This window comes from Telmatherina bonti, assembly GCF_933228915.1.
Source record: "Telmatherina bonti genome assembly, chromosome: 10".
Classification (NCBI taxonomy): Eukaryota; Metazoa; Chordata; class Actinopteri; order Atheriniformes; family Telmatherinidae; genus Telmatherina; species Telmatherina bonti.
In genome coordinates, this window is record NC_136628.1 from 40,493,286 (window position 1) to 40,519,007 (window position 25,722).

Below are 25,722 nucleotides of genomic sequence, written 5' to 3' on the forward strand. Positions count from 1 at the left end.
CTTTATGAGTGTACAGAAAAAAAATCAATGCTCATTTTTTATGTAATAAAATAAAATTGATATTTTTCACTCTTAGTTATTGATTCTGTGAACACAGCAGCTGAGTTTTCTGGGTTAAATGTGACTCTTGTAGTTCTGGAGCCGCAAAGGTTGAGCTTCATCTTCCTCCAGACTGAGTTGAGGTTTCTTCAGGGATGGCTGTTAGGCTGGAAGGCTGGAACCATGGTATCAAGAGATGTGCAGATTCCTACATCATGTTTACTGCTATTGCCCGGGTTCCTTTTCTGCACAGAACCAGATACTGACATCAAAACAAGCAGTAAAAGTGCCTAAGAATGTATTTGTGTTTGATTAAATATAATTTTCTATATGTGAAATTAACAAAAAAAAAAAAAAAAGACAAAACCACCTCGTTGGTGGACACCAGCAGTGAAGGATGCCGTCAAGCTGAAGAAGGAGTCCTATCGGGCCTTCTTGGCCTGTGGGACTCTGGAGGCAGCTGATGGGTACCGACAGGCTAAGCGGCATGCGGCTTCGGCTGTCGCCAAGGCAAAAACTCGGGCATGGGAGGAGTTCGGTGAGGCCATGGAGAAAGACTTCCGGACGGCTTCGAGGCGATTCTGGTCCACCATCCGGCGGCTCAGGAGGGGGAAGCAATGCTCCGTCAATACTGTGTACAGTGGAGGTGGGGAGCTGCTGACCTCAACTCGGGACATAGTGGGTTGGTGGAGGGAATACTTCGAAGACCTCCTCAATCCTACCAACACGTCTTCCCATGAGGAAGCAGAGCTGGGGGACTCAGGGGTGGACTCTCCTATCTCTGATCTCTGATCTCCGAGATCTGAAGTCTCTGAGGTGGTTAAAAAGCTCCTTGGCAGCAAGGCCCTGGGGATGGATGAGATCCCCCTGGAGTTCCTTAAGGCTCTGGATGCTGTGGGGCTGTACCGTCTGCCTCTGGACTGGCAGACTGGGGTGGTGGTCCCCCTTTTTAAGAAGGGGAACTGGAGGGTGTGTTCCAATTACAGGGGAATCACACTCCTCAGCCTTCCTGGTAAGGTCTATTCAGGGGTCCTGGAGAGGAGGGTCCGCCGGATAGTCAAATCTTGGATTGAGGAGGAGCAGTGTGATTTGCACCCACCAGTCTATATGTGCTTTGTGGACCTGGAGAAGGCGTTCCGTCGTGTCCCCCGGGGGCTTCTGTGGGGGGTACTCCGGGAGTATGGGGTACCGGACCCCCTTGTACGAGCTGTCCGGTCCCTGTACGACAGGTGTCAGGACACGCTGGAGGAATTATATCTCTCGGCTGGCCTGGGAATGCCTTGGGATCCCCCCCGCAGAGTTGGCAAATGTGGCTGGGGAGAGGGAAGTCTGGGCTTCCCTGCTTAGGCTGCTGCCCCCGCGACCCGACCCCGGATAAGCAGCACAAGATGGATGGATGGATGGAGACTTTTACTGTGTACTTTTCCTGAAATCCATCCATAAAATGCTTTACACGTGGAAATAAAATGCTTTCTCAGCAAACTGAAGTACGATAAAATTAATTTCATCAGTAGTTAGTCTTGTACAGTTGAACTTAGTACCTTATGTACTACTTGTACAAAGACTACAAAGTACTTTTACTGTGCACTTGATCTGTTTTATTTCAGCTTTATTCAAGAAATGGCATAGTACAAAAATTTTACAATTTTAACTTTGTAAGTTTTAGACAAAAATTGTAAATTTTTATACTATGCTGTTTCTTTCATTTGAAATAAAACTGATAATTGACCACCTATCTATCTATCTATCTATCTATCTATCTATCTATCTATCTATCTATCTATCTATCTATCTATCTATCTATCCTGTCTGTCTGTCTCCTGGTCATGTTAACTGATTCTGTTCCACATAGATCTGTTCAACAGATGTTCTATGTGGGGGGGAGCAGGAGGAATCTGTCACGTGACATTTTTCCAATTTAACAACATGGCTGCCGAAGACCTGCCTTCCGAATTTGACGTCGTCATTGTGGGCACAGGTACACATTCAGTCCCCTTTTATTATTGATTCTGATGGGGTTCGTCTCTCCTAATATGTCCCAAACCCGGATCGGTCCAGACCCGCCGGAAACTCCGGTTAAAAACGGTCCTAACCACAGCACGCGCTACTGTTACTGGTCGTTAGCTCGCGGCTAATGACCACTGCTGTTCCAATGACAGCGGCTGGATGCTAAAAGGCTGCTAACGGGCTGCTAACAGACTGCTAACAGGCTGTTAACAGATTACTAACAGGCTGTTAACAGACTACTAACTGTCTGTTAACAGGCTGTTAACAGACTACTAACAGGCTGTTTACAGACTACTAACAGACTACTAACAGGCTGTTTACAGACTACTAACAGACTGCTAACAGGCTGTTAACAGATTACTAACAGGCTGTTTACAGACTACTAACTGTCTGTTAACAGGCTGTTAACAGACTACTAACAGGCTGTTTACAGACTACTAACAGACTACTAACAGGCTGTTTACAGACTACTAACAGGCTGTTTACAGACTACTAACAGACTACTAACAGGCTGTTAACAGACTACTAACAGGCTGTTAACAGACTACTAACAGGCTGTTTACAGACTACTAACAGACTACTAACAGGCTGTTAACAGACTACTAACAGGCTGTTTACAGACTACTAACAGACTACTAACAGGCTGTTTACAGACTACTAACAGACTGTTAACAGACTACTAACAGGCTGTTAACAGACTACTAACAGGCTGTTAACAGACTACTAACAGGCTGTTAACAGACTACTAACAGACTACTAACAGGCTGTTTACAGACTACTAACAGGCTGTTTACAGACTACTAACAGACTGTTAACAGGCTGTTAACAGACTACTAACAGGCTGTTTACAGACTACTAACAGACTGCTAACAGGCTGTTAACAGACTACTAACAGACTGCTAACAGGCTGTTAACAGACTACTAACAGGCTGTTTACAGACTACTAACAGGCTGTTTACAGGCTGCTAAGAGGTTGTTTACAGACTGCTAACAGACTGCTAACAGGCTGTTTACAAGCTGTTAACAGATTATTAATAGGCTGTGAACAGGCAACTAACAGGCTGTTTACAGGCTTCCAACAGGCTGCTAACAGGCTGTTTACAAGCTGTTAACAGGCTACTAACAGGCTGTTAACAGACTGCTAACAGGCTGTTTACAGACTACTAACAGACTGCTAACAGGCTGTTCACAGGCTACTAACAGGCTGTTTACAGGCTACCAACAGGCTGCTAACAGGCTTTTAACAGGCTACTAACAGACTGTTAACAGGCTGTTTAGATGCTACTAACTGGCTACTAACAGGCTGTTTACAAGCTACTAAAAGGCTGTGTACAGGCTACTAACAGGCTGCTAACAGGCTAGTAACAGACTGCTAACAGGCTGTTTAAAGGATACTACCAGGCTGTTTACAGATTGCTAACTGGCTGTTCACAGGCTACTAACAGTCTGTTTACAGGCTACTAACAGGCTGTTTACAGGATACTAACAGGCTGTTTACAGATTGCTAACTGGCTGTTCACAGGCTACTAACAGGCTGTTTACAGTCTACTAACAGACTGCTAACTGGCTGTTTACAGGCTACTAACAGGCCGTTTACAGGCTACTAACAGGCTGTTTACAGTGTACTAACAGACTGCTAACAGGCTGTTTACAGGCTACTAACAGGCTGCTAACATGCTGTTTACAGGCTACTAACAGACTGTTAAAAGGCTGTTAACAGGCTACTGAGAGGCTGTTTACAGGCTACTAACAGGCTGTTTACAGGCTACTAACAGGCTGTTTACATTTTACTAACAGGCTGTTTAGAGGCTACCAACAGGCTGCTAACAGGCTTTTTACCGGCTACTAACAGGCTTTTTACAGGCTACTAAAACGCTGTTTACACACTGCTAACAGGCTGTTTACAGGCTACTAACAGACTGCTAACAGGTTGTTTACAGGCTGTTTACAGGCTACTAACAGACTGTTTACAGTCTACTAACAGACTGCTAACAGGCTTTTTACAGGCTGCTAACAGGCTGTTCACAGGCTACTAACAGGCTGTTTATAGGCTATTAACAGACTGCTAACAGGCTGTTTACAGGCTACTAACAGGCTTCTTACAGGCTACTAACAGGCTATTAACAGGCTGTTTACAGGCTACTAACAGGCTTCTTACAGGCTACTAACAGGCTATTAACAGGCTGTTTACAGGCTACTAACAGGCTTCTTACAGGCTACTAACAGGCTATTAACAGACCGTTTACAGGCTACTAACAGGCTGTTTACAGTGTACTAACAGACTGCTAACAGGCTGTTTACAGGCTACTAACAGGCTGCTAACATGCTGTTTACAGGCTACTAACAGACTGTTAAAAGGCTGTTAACAGTCTACTAAGAGGCTGTTTACAGGCTACTAACAGGCTGTTTACAGGCTACTAACAGGCTGTTTACATTTTACTAACAGGCTGTTTACAGGCTACTAACAGGCTGCTAACATGCTGTTTACAGGCTACTTACAGACTGCTAATAGGCTGTTAAAAGGCTACTAACAGGCTGTTTACAGGCTACTAAGAGGCTGTTTACAGGCTTCGAACAGGCTACTAACAGATGGCCAACAGGCTGTTTACAGCCTACTAACAAGCTGCTAACAGGCTGTTTACAGGGTACTAACAGGTTACTAACAGACTGCTAACCGGCTGTTTATAGGCTATTAACAGACTGCTAACAGGCTGTTTACAGGCTACTAACAGGCTACTAACAGGCTATTAACAGGCTGTTTACAGGCTACTAACAGGCTTCTTACAGGCTACTAACAGGCTATTAACAGGCTGTTAACAGGCTACTAACAGGTTGTTAACAGGCTACTAACAGGCTGTGTACTGGCTACCAACAGACTACTAACAGACTGCAAACAGGTTGTTTACAGACTACTAACATGCTACCAACAGACTTCTAACAGGCTGTTTACAGGCTGTTAACAGGCTACTTGCAGACTGCTAACAGGCTTCCTACAGGCTACTAACAGGCTGCTAACAGGCTGTTTACATGCTGTTAACACATTGTTAATAGGCTGTTAACAGGCTACTAACAGGCTGTTTACAGACTGCTAACAGGTTGTTTTCAGGCTACTAACAGGCTGCTAACAGGCTTTTTACAGGCTACTAACAGGCTTTTTACAGACTGCTAACAAGCTGTTTACAGGCTACTAACAGACTGTTAACAGGCTGTTTACAGGCTACTAACTGGCTACTAACAGGCTGTTTACAGGCTGTTAACAGATTATTAATAGGCTGTGAAGAGGCTACTAACAGGCTGTTTACAGGCTTCCAACAGGCTGCTAACAGGCTGTTTACAAGCTGTTAACAGGCTACTAACCGGCTGTTAACAGACTGCTAACAGGCTGTGTACTGGCTACCAACAGACTACTAACAGGCTACTTACAGACTGCTAACAGGCTGTCTACAGGCTACTAACAGGCTGCTAACAGGCTGTTTACATGCTGTTAACACATTGTTAATAGGCTGTTAACAGGCTACTATCAGGCTGCTAACAGGCTTTTTACAGGCTACTAACAGGCTTTTTACAGGCTACTAACAGGCTGTTTACAGACTGCTAACAGGCTGTTTACAGGCTACTAACAGGCTGTTTACAGGCTACTAACTGGCTGCTACCAGGCTTTTTACAGGCTACTAACAGACTGTTAATAGGCTGTTAACAGGCTACTAACAGGCTGTTTACAGGCTACTAACAGGCTACTAACACACGGCTAACAGGCTGTTTACAGCCTACTAACAGGCTGTTTACAGGCTACTAACAGACTGTTAACAGGCTGTTTAGATGCTACTAACTGGCTACTAACAGGCTGTTTACAAGCTACTAAAAGGATTTTTACAGTCTACTAACAGACTGCTAACAGGCTGTTTACAGGCTACTAACAGGCTGCTAACAGACTGTTAATAGGCTACTAACAGGCTGTTTACAGGCTACTAACAGGCTGTTTACAGGCTACTAACAGACTGCAAACAGGCTGTTTACAGACTACTAACATGCTACCAACAGACTTCTAACAGGCTGTTTACAGGCTACTAACATGCTGTTAACAGGCTGTTTACAGGCTACTAACAGGCTGGTAATAGGCTGTTAACAGGCTACTAACAGGTTGTTAACAGGTTGCTAACAGGCTGTGTACTGGCTACCAACAGACTACTAACAGACTGCAAACAGGTTGTTTACAGACTACTAACATGCTACCAACAGACTTCTAACAGGCTGTTTACAGGCTTCCAACAGGCTACTAACAGGCTGTTTACAGGCTTCCAACAGGCTGCTAACAGGCTGTTTACAGGCTGTTAACAGATCATTAATAGGCTGTGAAGAGGCTACTAACAGGCTGTTTACAGGCTTCCAACAGGCTGCTAACAGGCTGTTTACAAGCTGTTAACAGGCTACTAACCGGCTGTTAACAGACTGCTAACAGGCTGTGTACTGGCTACCAACAGACTACTAACAGGCTACTTACAGACTGCTAACAGGCTGTCTACAGGCTACTAACAGGCTGCTAACAGGCTGTTTACATGCTGTTAACACGTTGTTAATAGGCTGTTAACAGGCTACTATCAGGCTGCTAACAGGCTTTTTACAGGCTACTAACAGGCTGTTTACAGGCTGCTAACAGGCTGTTTACAGACTGCTAACAGGCTGTTTACAGGCTACTAACAGGCTGTTTACAGGCTACTAACAGGCTGTTTACAGGCTACTAACAGGCTGTTTACAGACTGCTAACAGGCTGTTTACAGACTGCTAACAGGCTGTTTACAGGCTACTAACAGGCTGTTTACAGGCTACTAACAGGCTTTTTACAGGCTACTAACAGGCTGTTTACAGACTGCTAACAGGCAGTTTACAGGCTACTAACAGGCTGTTTACAGGCTACTAACTGGCTGCTACCAGGCTTTTTACAGGCTACTAACAGGCTACTAACACACGGCTAACAGGCTGTTTACAGCCTACTAACAGGCTGTTTACAGGCTACTAACAGGCTGTTTACAGGCTACTAACAGGCTGTTTACAGACTGCTAACAGGCTGTTTACAGACTGCTAACAGGCTGTTTACAGGCTACTAACAGGCTGTTTACAGGCTACTAACAGGCTTTTTACAGGCTACTAACAAGCTTTTTACAGACTGCTAACAGGCAGTTTACAGGCTACTAACAGGCTGTTTACAGGCTACTAACTGGCTGCTACCAGGCTTTTTACAGGCTACTAACAGGCTACTAACACACGGCTAACAGGCTGTTTACAGCCTACTAACAGGCTGTTTACAGGCTACTAACAGACTGTTAACAGGCTGTTTAGATGCTACTAACTGGCTACTAACAGGCTGTTTACAAGCTACTAAAAGGCTTTTTACAGTCTACTAACAGACTGCTAACAGGCTGTTTACAGGCTACTAACAGGCTGCTAACAGACTGTTAATAGGCTACTAACAGGCTGTTTACAGGCTACTAACAGGCTACTAACACACGGCTACTAACACACGGCTAACAGGCTGTTTACAGGCTACTAACAGGCTGTTTACAGGCTACTAACAGACTGCAAACAGGCTGTTTACAGACTACTAACATGCTACCAACAGACTTCTAACAGGCTGTTTACAGGCTACTAACATGCTGTTAACAGGTTGTTTACAGGTTACTAACAGACTTCTAACAGGCTGTTTACAGGCTACTAACAGGCTGGTAATAGGCTGTTAACAGGCTACTAACAGGTTGTTAACAGGTTGCTAACAGGCTGTGTACTGGCTACCAACAGACTACTAACAGACTGCAAACAGGTTGTTTACAGACTACTAACATGCTACCAACAGACTTCTAACAGGCTTTTTACAGGCTTCCAACAGGCTGCTAACAGGCTGTTTACAGGCTGTTAACAGATTATTAATAGGCTGTGAAGAGGCTACTAACAGGCTGTTTACAGGCTTCCAACAGGCTGCTAACAGGCTGTTTACAAGCTGTTAACAGGCTACTAACCGGCTGTTAACAGACTGCTAACAGGCTGTGTACTGGCTACCAACAGACTACTAACAGGCTACTTACAGACTGCTAACAGGCTGTCTACAGGCTACTAACAGGCTGCTAACAGACTGTTAATAGGCTACTAACAGGCTGTTTACAGGCTACTAACAGGCTACTAACACACGGCTACTAACACACGGCTAACAGGCTGTTTACAGGCTACTAACAGGCTGTTTACAGGCTGTTCACAGGCTACTAACATACTGTTAACAGGCTGTTTACAGGCTACTAACAGACTGCAAACAGGCTGTTTACAGACTACTAACATGCTACCAACAGACTTCTAACAGGCTGTTTACAGGCTACTAACATGCTGTTAACAGGCTGTTTACAGGTTACTAACAGACTTCTAACAGGCTACTAACAGGCTGTTTACAGGCTGGTAATAGGCTGTTAACAGGCTACTAACAGGTTGTTAACAGGTTGCTAACAGGCTGTGTACTGGCTACCAACAGACTACTAACAGACTGCAAACAGGTTGTTTACAGACTACTAACATGCTACCAACAGACTTCTAACAGGCTGTTTACAGGCTGTTAACAGGCTACTTGCAGACTGCTAACAGGCTTTCTACAGGCTACTAACAGGCTGCTAATAGGCTGTTTACCGACTGCTAACAGGCTGTTTACATGCTGTTAACACATTGTTAATAGGCTGTTAACAGGCTACTAACAGGCTGTTTACAGACTGCTAACAGGTTGTTTTCAGGCTACTAACAGGCTGCTAACAGGCTTTTTACAGGCTACTAACAGGCTGTTTACAGACTGCTAACAAGCTGTTTACAGGCTACTAACAGACTGTTAACAGGCTGTTTACAGGCTACTAACTGGCTACTAACAGGCTGTTTACAGGCTGTTAAGAGGCTACTAACAGGCTGTTTACGGGCTACTAACAGGCTGTTTACAGGCTTCGAACAGGCTACTAACAGATGGCTAACAGGCTGTTTACAGGCTACTAACAGGCTGCTAACAGACTGTTAATAGGCTACTAACAGGCTGTTTACAGGCTACTAACAGGCTGTTTACAGGCTACTAACAGGCTACTAACACACGGCTACTAACACACGGCTAACAGGCTTTTTACAGGCTACTAACAGGCTGTTTACAGGCTATTAACAGGCTTTTTACAGACTACTAACAGACTGTTTACAGTCTACTAACAGACTGCTAACAGGCTACTAACAGGCTGCTAACAGACTGTTAATAGGCTACTAACAGGCTGTTTACAGGCTACTAACAGGCTTTTTACAGGCTACTAACAGGCTACTAACACACGGCTAACGGGCTGTTTACAGGCTACTAACAGGCTGCTAACAGGCTGTTTACAGGCTACTAACAGTCTGTTTACAGGCTGTTTACAGGCTACTAACATACTGTTAACAGGCTGTTTACAGGCTACTAACAGACTGCAAACAGGCTGTTTACAGACTACTAACATGCTACCAACAGGCTTCTAACAGGCTGTTTACAGGCTACTAACATGCTGTTAACAGGCTGTTTACAGGCTACTAACAGACTTCTAACAGGCTGTTTACAGGCTACTAACAGGCTGGTAATAGGCTGTGAACAGGCTACTAACAGGTTGTTAACAGGCTACTAACAGGCTGTGTACTGGCTACCAACAGACTACTAACAGACTGCAAACAGGTTGTTTACAGACTACTAACATGCTACCAACAGACTTCTAACAGGCTGTTTACAGGCTGTTAACAGGCTACTTGCAGACTGCTAACAGGCTTTCTACAGGCTACTAACAGGCTGCTAATAGGCTGTTTACATGCTGTTAACACATTGTTAATAGGCTGTTAATAGGCTACTAACAGGCTGCTAACAGGCTTTTTACAGGCTACTAACAGGCTGTTTACAGACTGCTAACAGGTTGTTTTCAGGCTACTAACAGGCTGCTAACAGGCATTTTACAGGCTACTAACAGGCTGTTAACAGGTTGTTTACAGGCTACTAACTGGCTACTAACAGGCTGTTTACAGGCTACTAACTGGCTACTAACAGGCTGTTTACAGGCTTCCAACAGGCTGCTAACAGGCTGTTTACAGGCTGTTAACAGATTATTAATAGGCTGTGAAGAGGCTACTAACAGGCTGTTTACAGGCTTCCAACAGGCTGCTAACAGGCTGTTTACAAGCTGTTAACACATTGTTAATAGGCTGTTAACAGGCTACTAACAGGCTGCTAACAGGCTTTTTACAGGCTACTAACAGGCTGTTTACAGACTGCTAACAGGCTGTTTACAGGCTACTAACAGGCTGTTAACAGACTGTTTACAGGCTACTAACAGGTTGCTAACAGGCTGTGTACTGGCTACCAACAGACTACTAACAGACTGCAAACAGGTTGTTTACAGACTACTAACATGCTACCAACAGACTTCTAACAGGCTGTTTACAGGCTGTTAACAGGCTACTTGCAGACTGTTAATAGGCTGTTAACAGGCTACTAACAGGTTGTTAACAGGCTACTAACAGGCTGTGTACTGGCTACCAACAGACTACTAACAGACTGCAAACAGGTTGTTTACAGACTACTAACATGCTACCAACAGACTTCTAACAGGCTGTTTACAGGCTGTTAACAGGCTACTTGCAGACTGTTAATAGGCTGTTAACAGGCTACTAACAGGCTGTTTACAGGCTACTAACAGGCTACTAACACACGGCTAACAGGCTGTTTACAGCCTACTAACAGGCTGTTTACAGGCTACTAACAGACTGTTAACAGGCTGTTTAGATGCTACTAACTGGCTACTAACAGGCTGTTTACAAGCTACTAAAAGGCTGTTTACAGTCTACTAACAGACTGCTAACAGGCTGTTCACAGGCTACTAACAGGCTGCTAACAGACTGTTTATAGGCTACTAACAGGCTGTTTACAGGCTACTAACAGGCTGTTTACAAGCTACTAACAGGCTACTAACACACGGCTACTAACACACGGCTAACAGGCTGTTTACAGGCTACTAACAGGCTGTTTACAGGCTGTTTACAGGCTACTAACAGACTACAAACAGGCTGTTTACAGACTACTAACATGCTGTTAACAGGCTGTTTACAGGCTACTAACAGGCTGTGTACTGGCTACCAACAGACTACTAACAGACTGCAAACAGGTTGTTTACAGACTACTAACATGCTACCAACAGACTTCTAACAGGCTGTTTACAGGCTGTGAACAGGCTACTAACACACGGCTAACAGGCTGTTTACAGCCTACTAACAGGCTGTTTACAGGCTGTGAACAGGCTACTAACACACGGCTAACAGGCTGTTTACAAGATACTAAAAGGCTGTTTACAGTCTACTAACAGACTGCTAACAGGCTGTTTACAGGCTACTAACAGGCTGCTAACAGACTGTTTATAGGCTACTAACAGGCTGTTTACAGGCTACTAACAGGCTGTGTACAGGCTACTAACAGGCTACTAACACACGGCTACTAACACACGGCTAACAGGCTGTTTACAGGCTACTAACAGGCTGTGTACAGGCTACTAACAGGCTGTTTACAGGCTGTTTACAGGCTACTAACATACTGTTAACAGGCTGTTTACAGGCTACTAACAGACTGCAAACAGGCTGTTTACAGGCTACTAACATGCTACCAACAGACTTCTAACAGGCTGTTTACAGGCTACTAACAAGCTGTTAACAGGCTGTTTACAGGCTACTAACAGACTTCTAACAGGTTGTTAACAGGCTACTAACAGGCTGTGTACTGGCTACCAACAGACTACTAACAGACTGCAAACAGGTTGTTTACAGACTACTAACATGCTACCAACAGACTTCTAACAGGCTGTTTACAGGCTGTTAACAGGCTACTTGCAGACTGCTAACAGGCTTTCTACAGGCTACTAACAGGCTGTTAATAGGCTGTTTACCGACTGCTAAAAGGCTGTTTACATGCTGTTAACACATTGTTAATAGGCTGTTAACAGGCTACTAACAGGCTGTTTACAGACTGCTAACAGGTTGTTTTCAGGCTACTAACAGGCTGCTAACAGGCTTTTTACAGGCTACTAACAGGCTTTTTACAGGCTACTAACAGGCTGTTTACAGACTGCTAACAGGCTGTTTACAGGCTACTAACAGACTGTTAACAGGCTGTTTACAGGCTACTAACTGGCTACTAACAGGCTGTTTACAGGCTGTTAAGAGGCTACTAACAGGCTGTTTACAGGCTACTAACAGGCTGTTTACAGGCTTCGAACAGGCTACTAACAGATGGCTAACAGGCTGTTTACAGGCTACTAACTGGCTGCTAACAGACTGTTAATAGGCTACTAACAGGCTGTTTACAGGCTACTAACAGGCTGTTTACAGGCTACTAACAGGCTACTAACACACGGCTAACAGGCTGTTTACAGGCTACTAACAGGCTGCTAACAGGCTGTTTACAGGCTACTAACAGGCTGTTTACAGGCTGTTTACAGGCTACTAACATACTGTTATCAGGCTGTTTACAGGCTACTAACAGACTACAAACAGGCTGTTTACAGACTACTAACATGCTGTTAACAGGCTGTTTACAGGCTACTAACAGGCTGTGTACTGGCTACCAACAGACTACTAACAGACTGCAAACAGGTTGTTTACAGACTACTAACATGCTACCAACAGACTTCTAACAGGCTGTTTACAGGCTGTGAACAGGCTACTAACACACGGCTAACAGGCTGTTTACAAGATACTAAAAGGCTGTTTACAGTCTACTAACAGACTGCTAACAGGCTGTTTACAGGCTACTAACAGGCTGCTAACAGACTGTTTATAGGCTACTAACAGGCTGTTTACAGGCTACTAACAGGCTGTGTACAGGCTACTAACAGGCTACTAACATACGGCTACTAACACACGGCTAACAGGCTGTTTACAGGCTACTAACAGGCTGTGTACAGGCTACTAACAGGCTACTAACACACGGCTACTAACACACGGCTAACAGGCTGTTTACAGGCTACTAACAGGCTGTTTACAGGCTACTAACAGGCTGTTTACAGGCTGTTTACAGGCTACTAACATACTGTTAACAGGCTGTTTACAGGCTACTAACAGACTGCAAACAGGCTGTTAACAGGCTACTAACATGCTACCAACAGACTTCTAACAGGCTGTTTACAGGCTACTAACAAGCTGTTAACAGGCTGTTTACAGGCTACTAACATGCTGTTAACAGGCTGTTTACAGGCTACTAACAGACTTCTAACAGGTTGTTAACAGGCTACTAACAGGCTGTGTACTGGCTACCAACAGACTACTAACAGACTGCAAACAGGTTGTTTACAGACTACTAACATGCTACCAACAGACTTCTAACAGGCTGTTTACAGGCTGTTAACAGGCTACTTGCAGACTGCTAACAGGCTTTCTACAGGCTACTAACAGGCTGTTAATAGGCTGTTTACCGACTGCTAACAGGCTGTTTACATGCTGTTAACACATTGTTAATAGGCTGTTAACAGGCTACTAACAGGCTGTTTACAGACTGCTAACAGGTTGTTTTCAGGCTACTAACAGGCTGCTAACAGGCTTTTTACAGGCTACTAACAGGCTTTTTACAGGCTACTAACAGGCTGTTTACAGACTGCTAACAGGCTGTTTACAGGCTACTAACAGACTGTTAACAGGCTGTTTACAGGCTACTAACTGGCTACTAACAGGCTGTTTACAGGCTGTTAAGAGGCTACTAACAGGCTGTTTACAGGCTACTAACAGGCTGTTTACAGGCTTCGAACAGGCTACTAACAGATGGCTAACAGGCTGTTTACAGGCTACTAACTGGCTGCTAACAGACTGTTAATAGGCTACTAACAGGCTGTTTACAGGCTACTAACAGGCTGTTTACAGGCTACTAACAGGCTACTAACACACGGCTAACAGGCTGTTTACAGGCTACTAACAGGCTGCTAACAGGCTGTTTACAGGCTACTAACAGCCTGTTTACAGGCTGTTTACAGGCTACTAACATACTGTTAACAGGCTGTTTACAGGCTACTAACAGACTGCAAACAGGCTGTTTACAGACTACTAACATGCTACCAACATACTTCTAACAGGCATTTTACAGGCTACTAACAGGCTGGTAATAGGCTGTTAACAGGCTACTAACAGGCTGTGTACTGGCTACCAACAGACTAATAACAGACTGCAAACAGGTTGTTTACAGACTACTAACATGCTACCAACAGACTTCTAACAGGCTACTAACAGGCTACTTACAGACTGCTAACAGGCTTTCTACAGGCTACTAACAGGCTGCTAACAGGCTGTTTACATGCTGTTAACACATTGTTAATAGTCTGTTAACAGGCTACTAACAGGCTGTTTACAGACTGCTAACAGGCTGTTTTCAGGTTACTAACAGGCTGCTAACAGGCTTTTTACAGGCTACTAACAGGCTGTTTACAGACTGCTTACAGGCTGTTTTCAGGCTACTAACAGGCTACTAACAGGCTTTTTACAGGCTACTAACAGGCTGTTTACAGACTGCTAACAGGCTGTTTACAGGCTACTAACAGACTTTTAACAGGCTACTAACTGGCTACTAACAGGCTGTTTACAGGCCGTTAACAGGCTGCTAACAGGCTGTTTCCAGGCTACTAACAGGCTGTTTACAGGCTACTAACAGACTTTTAACAGGCTACTAACTGGCTACTAACAGGCTGTTTACAGGCCGTTAACAGGCTGCTAACAGGCTGTTTCCAGGCTACTAACAGGCTGTTTACAGGCTACTAACAGACTGTTTACAGACTGCAATCAGCCCGTTTAGAGGCTACTAACAGGCTGTTTACAGGCTTCGAACAGGCTACTAACAGGCTGCTAACAGGCTGTTTACAGGCTACTAATAGGCTGGTAATAGGCTTTTAACAGGCTACTAACAGGCTGTGTACTGGCTACCAACAGACTACTAACAGGCTACTTACAGACTGCTAACAGGCTTTCTACAGGCTACTAACAGGCTGCTAACAGGCTGTTTACAGACTGCTAACAGGCTGTTTACATGCTGTTAACACATTGTTAATAGGCTGTTAACAGGCTACTAACAGGTTGTTAACAGACTTCTAACAGGCTGTGTACTGGCTACCAACAGACTACTAACAGGCTACTAACACACGGCTAACAGGCTGTTTACAGGCTACTAACAGACCGCTAACAGGCTGTTTACAGGCTACTAACAGGCTGTTTACAGGCTACTAACAGGCTGTTTACAGGCTACTAACAGACTGCAAACAGGCTGTTTACAGACTGCTAACAAGCTGTTCACAGGCTACTAACAGACTGTTTACAGACTTCGAACAGGCTACTAACAGATGGCTAACAGGCTGTTTACAGGGTACTAACAGGCTGTTTATAGGCTATTAACAGGCTGCTAACAGACTGTTAATAGGTTGTTAACAGGCTACTAACAGACTGTTTACAGGCTACTAACAGGCTGTTTACAGGCTACTAACACACGGCTAACAGGCTGTTTACAGGCTACTAACAGGCTGCTAGCAGGCTGTTTACAGGCTACTAACAGGCTGTTTACAGGCTACTAACAGGCTGTTTACAGGCTACTAACATACTGTTAATAGGCTGTTAACAGGCTACTAACAGGCTGTTTACAGGCTACTTACAGACTGTTTACAGACTACTAACATGCTACCAACAGACTTCTAACAGGCTGTTTACAGGCTACTAACAGACTGCAAACAGGCTGTTTACAGACTACTAACATGCTACCAACAGACTTCTAACAGGCTGTTTACAGGCTACTAACATGCTGTTAACAGGCTGTTTACAGGCTACTAACAGACTTCTAACAGGCTGTTTACAGGCTACTAATAGGCTGTTTACAGACTACTAACAAACTGTTTACAGTCTACTAACAGACTACTAACAAACTGTTTACAGTCTACTAACAGACTGCTAACAGGCTGTTTACAGTCTACTAACAGACTGCTAACAGGCTGTTTACAGTCTACTAACAGACTGCTAACAGGCCTATAACAGGTTAGTAACAGACTGCTGAAAGGCTACTTAAAGGTAATGTTAATGAGCCGACATGGCGTCCTGTAGCTGGTAATAAGCTTTGTCTGGTCAGTGTTGCCTGTCAACAGCTTACCTTATGCGTGTTGCCTGGCAACAGCTCGTCTTATGCGTGTTGCCTGGCGACAGCTTGTCTCATGCGTGTTGGGAACGCCACGTGGCTTGCTCCGTGGAAAACCTCCCATGTGGACTCCGATCCCCTCAGGTTTCTTCCTCATCAGTTTGGTTCAGGTTCTGATCAGTGATTGATCAAGGCTTTGATCATCAGGGACTGCATTTGGTTCTCGCTGTGTCTTCGAAGTTACCTTTACAGGGGCGGGGCTTGGATGCTGTCGGTGCGGCAGCTTGCCGCTTTCTGAGCGGAGCCTGAAAGTTGCCCGTTCCCTGGTCACCATCTTGTTACCACCTCTTGACTCCGCCTTCCTCTCCTAATTGATTGTAGAGTGTTTCCGTTGTTGATTATTGATCGTGTGTTCAGGTCTTGCAGAGTCGGTGGTGGCGGCTGCCTGCTCCAGAGTCGGACAGAGAGTTCTTCATCTTGACAGGTGAGTTGTGTTGTTAATTCTGTTTTTGATCACTGGTTTAGTTGTTTGGTTAGCTGATCAGTTATCAGTCACGTTAAACCACTTCCTGTGTGCTGATGACCACTTCCTGTGTGTTTTCAGGCGGAGTTATTATGCTGCTAACTGGGCTAGCTTCACCTTCAACGGTCTGCTCACCTGGATACAGGAGCACCATGTCAGTTTATTGATTATGGATCATCAGGTTATTGATCAGACTGCTGCATCCACCTGAATAATCTGCAGATACACGTCTGTGTTTGTAGAACGAATCGCCGCCAGAGGAGGCCCAGGATTGGTCACATGTGTTGAAGGAGGGGGAGGAGCTAATACACCTGTCTAACTCAGACTCCACCTCCATCACTAATCTGCAGGTGTTCTGTTACACCAGGTAAACTCCTCCCCTGAAGTCACATAGGGGGCTTACTTTTAAATAAATCACCAGAATGATCTTTAAAAGAATAGTTATTGATCACGTGATCCATATTACTTTGTAGTGAGGAGGATGAGGAGGCTGAGGGTTCTGATGCTCCAAACACCACAGAAGAAGAGAAGCCAGCTGATGAAGAAGAAGCCAAACAGTCATCAGAGACAGAATCTGCAGGTTTCCATGTGAAATCAGACACTGATCAATTCTGACTTTGATTGACAAGGACAGAAGTCATGATCATTTTTTATTTATACTGCAGATTCAAAGGACGAGGACGCAGCAGCTGGAGAGGAAGAGGAGCAGGTGAGGAAGAGCCGCTCAGTGGAGGACACGTTTAAACAGAAAACGGCCATGTTGCGTTCGTTCTGCACATGCTCAGTGCCTCATCCCCGAGGAGAGAGTTATTTAATTCCAGAGTAAAATAAAATGTCATGTGACCGGCTGGCTGCTTTCTCCTCGTGTCTGATCACGTGACTACCGGCTGTCACCACGGCAACCATCACGTTCCAAATCTATTCTCTTCTATTATATTTTATTCTTTGTTGCATATTTATCCAACAAATAGGGATATAAATGGATTTAAAGTTTTTAACCTGCTTTGACCTTCGTGCCACTCTGAGCTCCTGCTGCAATGCATTGTGGGTCGTTTTGAGTGCATGACTTTTGTCTCTCTGGACTTTCGGACCCGTAAAAAATGCTGCACCCACAATGTAGGGAACAGGGTGGACGTTCAGACCCAGCGGCCTCAGAGCAGAGCGCTGTAGCCACACCCCCTCACTCAGTGACATCACCATGTAGGAAGAGGTCACATGATCAGATAGAAATCCTTCCCATCCTTTCATCTCTCCAGACGCAGGGGGAGGAGCCAGAGGGAGATCAGCCACACCTCTCTGCTGCTCTGAGCCAATCAGAAGCGAGCAGGAAGAAAATAAGCTACACTCAGCTGGTGAAAGAAGGACGCAGGTTCAACATCGACCTGGTTTCTAAGGTAACTGTCTTTGTGATGTCATCAGATGAAGAAGTAAAACACCTGAGTGATTAAACTCCTCTTCCTCAGCTCATGTTCTCTCGCGGCTCATTGGTCGATCTGCTCATCAAATCAAACGTCAGTCGCTACGCTGAGTTCAAGAATGTCAGCAGGATACTCACCTATCGCCATGGCAACATTGAGCAGGTGCCTGCTTATGCCTCACATTTCTATTACAATATGGCTCATCTATCCCACCTGTTTCACTTGTCCCATCTGTCTCACCTGCCCCGCCTGTCTCAACTGCCCCGCCTGTCTCACCTGTCCCACTTGTCTCACCTGTCTTACCTGTCTCATCTGTCCCACCTGTCTTACCTGTTCCACCTGTCCCACCTGTCTCACCTGTCCCACTTGTCTCACCTGTCTTACCTGTCTCATCTGTCCCACCTGTCTTACCTGTTCCACCTGTCCCACCTGTCTCACCTGTCCCACTTGTCTCATTTGTCCCACCTGTCTTACCTGTTCCACCTGTCCCACCTGTCCCACTTGTCTCATTTGTCCCACCTGTCTCACCTGTCCCACTTGTCTCATTTGTCCCACCTGTCTCACCTGTCCCACTTGTCCCACCTGTCTCATCTGTCCCACCTGTCTTACCTGTCCCACTTGTCTCACCTGTCTTACCTGTCTCACCTGTCTCATCTGTCCCACCTGTCTCACCTGTCCCACTTGTCTCATTTGTCCCATCTGTCTCACATGTCTCACCTGTCTTACCTGTCTCATCTGTCCCATCTGTCCCACCTGTCTTACCTGTCCCATCTGTCCCATCTGTCTCACCTGTCTCACCTGTCTCATCTGTCCCACCTGCCCCACCTGTCCCATCTGTCTTACCTGTGTCACCTGTCTCATCTGTCCCATCTGTCTCACCTGTCTCACCTGTCTTACCTGTCTCATCTGTCCCACCTGTCTTACCTGTTCCACCTGTCCCACCTGTCTCACCTGTCCCACTTGTCTCATTTGTCCCACCTGTCTTACCTGTTCCACCTGTCCCACCTGTCCCACTTGTCTCATTTGTCCCACCTGTCTCACCTGTCCCACTTGTCTCATTTGTCCCACCTGTCTCACCTGTCCCACTTGTCCCACCTGTCTCATCTGTCCCACCTGTCTTACCTGTCCCACTTGTCTCATCTGTCCCACCTGCCTCACCTGTCCCACTTGTCTCATCTGCCCCACCTGCCTCACCTGTCCCAATTGTCTCATCTGTCCCATCTTTCTCACCTGTCTTACCTGTCCCACCTGCCCCACCTGTCTCATCTGTCTTACCTGTGTCACCTGTCTCATCTGTCCCATCTGTCTCACCTGTCTCACCTGTATCATCTGTCTCACCTGTCCCACCTGTCTTACCTGTCCCATCTGTCTCACATGTCTCACCTGTCTTACCTGTCTCATCTGTCCCATCTGTCCCACCTGTCTTACCTGTCCCATCTGTCCCATCTGTCTCACCTGTCTCACCTGTCTCATCTGTCCCACCTGCCCCACCTGTCCCATCTGTCTTACCTGTGTCACCTGTCTCATCTGTCCCATCTGTCTCACCTGTCTCACCTGTCTTACCTGTCTCACCTGTATCATCTGTCCCATCTGTCTCACCGGTCCCAACTGTCTTACCTGTCCCATCTGTCCCATCTGTCTCACCTGTCTCACCTGTCTCATCTGTCCCATCTGTCTCACCTGTCTTACCTGTCTCATCTGTCCCATCTGTCCCACCTGTCTTACCTGTCCCATCTGTCCCATCTGTCTCACCTGTCTCACCTGTCTTACCTGTCCCACCTGTCTCATCTGTCTTACCTGTGTCACCTGTCTCATCTGTCTCACCTGTCTCACCTGTCTTACCTGTCTCACCTGTATCATCTGTCCCCATCTGTCTCACCTGTCTTACCTGTCTCATCTGTCCCATCTGTCTCACCTGTCTCATCTGTCCCATCTGTCTCATCTGTCTCATCTGTCCCACCTGTCTTACCTGTCTCATCTGTCCCATCTGTCCCATCTGTCTCACCTGTCTCACCTGCCTCATCTGTCCCATCTGTCTCATCTGTCCCACCTGTCTCATCTGTCTCACCTGTCTCATCTGTCCCATCTGTCTCACCTGTCTTACCTGTCTCACCTGTCCCACCTGTCTCATCTGTCCCACCTGTCTCACCTGTCTTACCTGTCTCATCTGTCCCATCTGTCTCACCTGTCTCACCTGTCCCACCTGTCTTACCTGTCCCACCTGTCTCACCTGTCTTACCTGTCTCATCTGTCCCATCTGTCTCACCTGTCCCACCTGCCCCACCTGTCTCATCTGTCCCATCTTTCTCTCCTGTCCCACCTGTCTCATCTCTTACCTGTCTCACCTGTCTCATCTGTCTCACTTGTCCCACCTGTCTCATCTGTCCCATCTTTCTCACCTGTCCCACCTGTCTCACCTGTCTTACCTGTCCCATCTGTCGTACCTGTCCCATCTGTCTCATCTGTCCCACCTGTCTCACCTGTCTTACCTGTCCCACCTGCCTAACCTGTCCCACTTGTCTCATCTGTCCCATCTATCCCACCTGTCCCACCTGTCTCATCTGTCCCACCTGTCTCACCTGTCTTACCTGTCCCACCTGTCTCATCTGTCCCACCTGTCCCACCTGTCTCATCTGTCCCACCTGTCTTACCTGTCCCACCTGTCTCATCTGTCCCACCTGTCTTACCTGTCCCACTTGTCTCATCTGTCCCACCTGCCTCACCTGTCCCACTTGTCTCATCTGCCCCACCTGCCTCACCTGTCCCAATTGTCTCATCTGTCCCATCTTTCTCACCTGTCCCACCTGCCCCACCTGTCTCATCTGTCCCACCTGTCTCACCTGTCTTACCTGTCTCACCTGTATCATCTGTCCCATCTGTCTCACCTGTCTCACCTGTCCCACCTGTCTCACCTGTCTCATCTGTCCCACCTGTCTTACCTGTCCCATCTGTCTCACCTGTCTCACCTGTCTTACCTGTCTCATCTGTCCCATCTGTCCCACCTGTCTTACCTGTCCCATCTGTCTCACCTGTCTCATCTGTCTCACCTGTCTTACCGGTCTCACCTGTCTCATCTGTCCCATCTGTCCCATCTGTCTCACCTGTCTTACCTGTCTCATCTGTCCCATCTGTCTCACCTGTCTCACCTGTCTCATCTGTCCCATCTGTCTCATCTGTCCCACCTGTCTCACCTGTCTCATCTGTCTCACCTGTCTCATCTGTCCCATCTGTCCCATCTGTCTCACCTGTCTTACCTGTCTCACCTGTCCCACCTGTCTCATCTGTTCCACCTGTCTCACCTGTCTTACCTGTCTCATCTGTCTCACCTGTCTTACCTGTCTCACCTGTCTCATCTGTCCCATCTGTCTCACCTGTCTTACCTGTCTCATCTGTCCCATCTGTCCCACCTGTCCCATCTGTCTCACCTGTCTCACCTGTCTCATCTGTCCCATCTGTCTCACCTGTCTTACCTGTCTCATCTGTCCCATCTGTCTCACCTGTCTTACCGGTCTCACCTGTCTCACCTGTCTCATCTTCCCATCTGTCCCATCTGTCTCACCTGTCTTACCTGTCTCATCTGTCCCATCTGTCTCACCTGTCTCACCTGTCTCATCTGTCCCATCTGTCTCATCTGTCCCACCTGTCTCACCTGTCTTACCTGTCTCATCTGTCTCACCTGTCTCATCTGTCCCATCTGTCCCATCTGTCTCACCTGTCTTACCTGTCTCACCTGTCCCACCTGTCTCATCTGTCCCACCTGTCTCACCTGTCTTACCTGTCTCATCTGTCCCATCTGTCTCACCTGTCTCACCTGTCCCACCTGTCTTACCTGTCCCACCTGTCTCACCTGTCTTACCTGTCTCACCTGTCTCATCTGTCCCATCTGTCTCACCTGTCCCACCTGCCCCACCTGTCTCATCTGTCCCATCTTTCTCTCCTGTCTCACCTGTCTCATCTCTTACCTGTCTCACCTGTCTCACTTGTCCCACCTGTCTCATCTGTCCCATCTTTCTCACCTGTCCCACCTGTCTCACCTGTCTTACCTGTCCCATCTGTCGTACCTGTCCCATCTGTCCCACCTGTCCCACCTGTCTCATCTGTCCCACCTGTCTCACCTGTCTTACCTGTCTCATCTGTCCCATCTGTCTCATCTGTCCCATCTGTCTCACCTGTCTCACCTGTCCCACCTGTCTTACCTGTCCCACCTGTCTTACCTGTCTCACCTGTCTCATCTGTCCCATCTGTCTCACCTGTCCCACCTGCCCCACCTGTCTCATCTGTCCCATCTTTCTCTCCTGTCCCACCTGTCTCACCTGTCTCATCTCTTACCTGTCTCACCTGTGTCATCTGTCTCACCTGTCTCATCTGTCCCATCTTTCTCACCTGTCCCACCTGTCTCACCTGTCTTACCTGTCCCATCTGTCGTACCTGTCCCATCTGTCCCACCTGTCTTACCTGTCCCACCTGCCTAACCTGTCCCACTTGTCCCATCTGTCTCATCTGTCCCACCTGTCTCACCTGTCTTACCTGTCCCACCTGTCTCATCTGTCCCACCTGTCTCATCTGTCCCACCTGTCTCATCTGTCCCACCTGTCTTACCTGTCCCACTTGTCTCATCTGTCCCACCTGCCTCACCTGTCCCACTTGTCTCATCTGCCCCACCTGTCCCAATTGTCTCACCTGTCTCACCTGTCCCACCTGTCTCACCTGTCTCATCTGTCCCACCTGTCTTACCTGTCCCATCTGTCCCATCTGTCTCATCTGTCCCATCTGTCTCACCTGTCTTACCTGTCTCATCTGTCCCATCTGTCCCACCTGTCTTACCTGTCCCATCTGTCTCACCTGTCTCATCTGTCCCATCTGTCTCACCTGTCTTACCTGTCTCATCTGTCCCATCTGTCTCACCTGTCTTACCGGTCTCACCTGTCTCATCTGTCCCATCTGTCTCACCTGTCTTACCTGTCTCATCTGTCTCACCTGTCTCACCTGTCTCATCTGTCCCATCTGTCTCATCTGTCCCACCTGTCTCATCTGTCTTACCTGTCTCATCTGTCCCATCTGTCTCACCTGTCTTACCTGTCCCATCTGTCCCACCTGTCTCATCTGTCCCATCTGTCTCACCTGTCTCACCTGTCTCATCTGTCCCATCTGTCTCACCTGTCTTACCTGTCTCACCTGTCTCATCTTTCCCATCTGTCTCACCTGTCTTACCTGTCTCATCTGTTTCACTTGTCCCACCTGTCTCATCTGTCCCATCTGTCTCATCTGTCCCATCTGTCTCACCTGTCTTACCTGTCTCACCTGTCCCATCTGTCCCATCTGTCTCACCTGTCTTACCTGTCTCACCTGTCCCACCTGTCTCACCTGTCTTACCTGTCCCACCTGCCTCACCTGTCCCACTTGTCTCATCTGTCCCATCTATCCCACCTGTCCCATCTTTCTCACCTGTCCCACCTGTCTTACCTGTCCCACTTGTCTCACCTGTCCCACCTGTCTTACCTGTCTCACTTGTCTCACCTGTCCCACTTGTCTCACCTGTCCCACCTCTCCCACCTGTCCCCAGGTTCCCTGCAGCAGAGCCGATGTATTTGCAAGTCGTCGGCTGTCAGTGGTTGAGAAGAGGAAGCTGATGCGTTTTCTGACGTCCTGTATGGAGGAAACAGAGGAGCAGAAAGGTGAGACACACCTGTCCACCTGCTGGACGCACGGGGACACCTACAGACCATTGTGGGTAAAACACCCTCCGTCTGTCCTCCTCCAGTCTACAACAATCGGCCCTATTTGGAGTTCCTCCAGGACCAGCAGCTTGGCGACAACCTGACGCACTTCCTGCTACATTCCATTGCCATGGTAACAGACGACGCACCAACGGAGGAGGGGCTGGCCTCTACGCGACACTTTCTGGGCTGTCTGGGTCGCTATGGCAACACTCCCTTCCTGTTCCCTGTGTATGGCCTGGGGGAGGTCCCACAGTGTTTCTGCAGGTAACACCGCTGGTCATGGTTCTGGTTCCACCTCCATCAAGTCTTCATCAGGTTAGATCAGCTTGTTGTCATGGAGACCCTGATGCTGGAGAATATGAATATTAATGAGGAAGGTGTTGCCCAGGGGTAAGATAATTTGCATTTCAGTTAATGTCAATATTTTGGAGCGGGATCATCTGCAGTTTAGTTGATGATGATGATGATGATGATGATGAAGAACCATCATGAGGTTACCTGGACTGCTGCTGTCTTGTCTGGTGGTTTCATCCAACCGTCCAAACCGGTTGTCCATAAGAATGTCTGTGTATAACATATAGACCGTATATGAAAGATGGACGGAGCGTCCGCCGGGTAAAAGTGAAGCCCATGTGGAAGTGCATAAAACTGCAGTTCCCCCTTCATCCAATAGGGGCTGCAAAACAGAGCAAATCCCCATAGACTCCCATGTTAAAAAGACCAACTTCACAGCATAAATAAACATGTTTACAGCAGGAATAAACATGTTTACAGCAGGAATAAACATGTTCACAGAAGGAATAAACATGTTTACAGCAGGAATAAACATGTTTACAGCAGAAATAAACATGTTTACAGCAGGAATAAACATGTTTACAGCAGGAATAAACATGTTTACAGCAGGAATAAACATGTTTACAGCAGAAATAAACATGTTTACAGCAGGAATAAACATGTTTACAGCAGGAATAAACATGTTTACAGCAGAAATAAACACGTTTACAGCAGAAATAAACATGTTTACAGCAAGAATAAACATGTTTACAGCAGAAATAAACACGTTTACAGCAGGAATAAACACGTTTACAGCAGAAATAAACACGTTTACAGCAGGAATAAACATGTTTACAGCGGAAATAAACATGTTTACAGCGGAAATAAACACGTTTACAGCAGAAATAAACACGTTTACAGCAGGAATAAACATGTTTACAGCAGGAATAAACACGTTTACAGCAGAAATAAACACGTTTACAGCAGAAATAAACACGTTTACAGCAGGAATAAACACGTTTACAGCAGGAATAAACATGTTTACAGCAGAAATAAACATGTTTACAACAGAAATAAACATGTTTACAGCAGGAATAAACATGTTTACAGCAGGAATAAACATGTTTACAGCAGAAATAAACATGTTTACAGCAGGAATAAACATGTTTACAGCAGAAATAAACATGTTTACAGCAGGAATAAACATGTTTACAGCAGGAATAAACATGTTTACAGCAGAAATAAACATGTTTACAGCAGAAATAAACACGTTTACAGCAGGAATAAACATGTTTACTGCAGAAATAAACATGTTTACAGCCTGGTTCAAAAATCCACTTTAGGTTTAATAGGTCAGGTTTACCTTCATGGCAACTGTGGGAGGGGAGTGATTTTTTTTCTAACTTGCCTGTTTAAAAGTAATTTAATCTCGAAGTTCGGCATATTTAGGGGCGTTTCCTTTTGATGGACAGGTGCCCGATCTCCTGCTTCAACTCAGAAGAACAACTGCGGTTTTTAGCCGGTTATCAGCGTGACTTAGCTTTAGCCCGCTTACCTCCGTTAGCTGGTTAGCTCCTGTTATCT

General features: G+C 46.3%; 1 protein-coding gene across 2 annotated transcripts in view; it reads left to right on the top strand.

Moving 5' to 3' along the window:
• Positions 1–1,952: 1,952 nt before the first annotated feature.
• Positions 1,953–25,722, top strand: part of chm (CHM Rab escort protein) — a 31,122-nt gene continuing 7,352 nt past the window's right edge. For both annotated transcript variants that reach the window (XM_079248068.1, XM_079248069.1), the window contains exons 1-10: positions 1,953–2,017; positions 16,622–16,688; positions 16,809–16,881; positions 16,970–17,094; positions 17,201–17,307; positions 17,393–17,436; positions 17,984–18,121; positions 18,191–18,307; positions 23,709–23,820; positions 23,907–24,129. In XM_079248068.1, the coding sequence (XP_079104194.1) occupies positions 1,966–2,017; positions 16,622–16,688; positions 16,809–16,881; positions 16,970–17,094; positions 17,201–17,307; positions 17,393–17,436; positions 17,984–18,121; positions 18,191–18,307; positions 23,709–23,820; positions 23,907–24,129 (1,058 nt within the window). In that variant the 5' untranslated portion in view covers positions 1,953–1,965. The remainder of the gene's footprint in view (positions 2,018–16,621; positions 16,689–16,808; positions 16,882–16,969; positions 17,095–17,200; positions 17,308–17,392; positions 17,437–17,983; positions 18,122–18,190; positions 18,308–23,708; positions 23,821–23,906; positions 24,130–25,722) is intronic.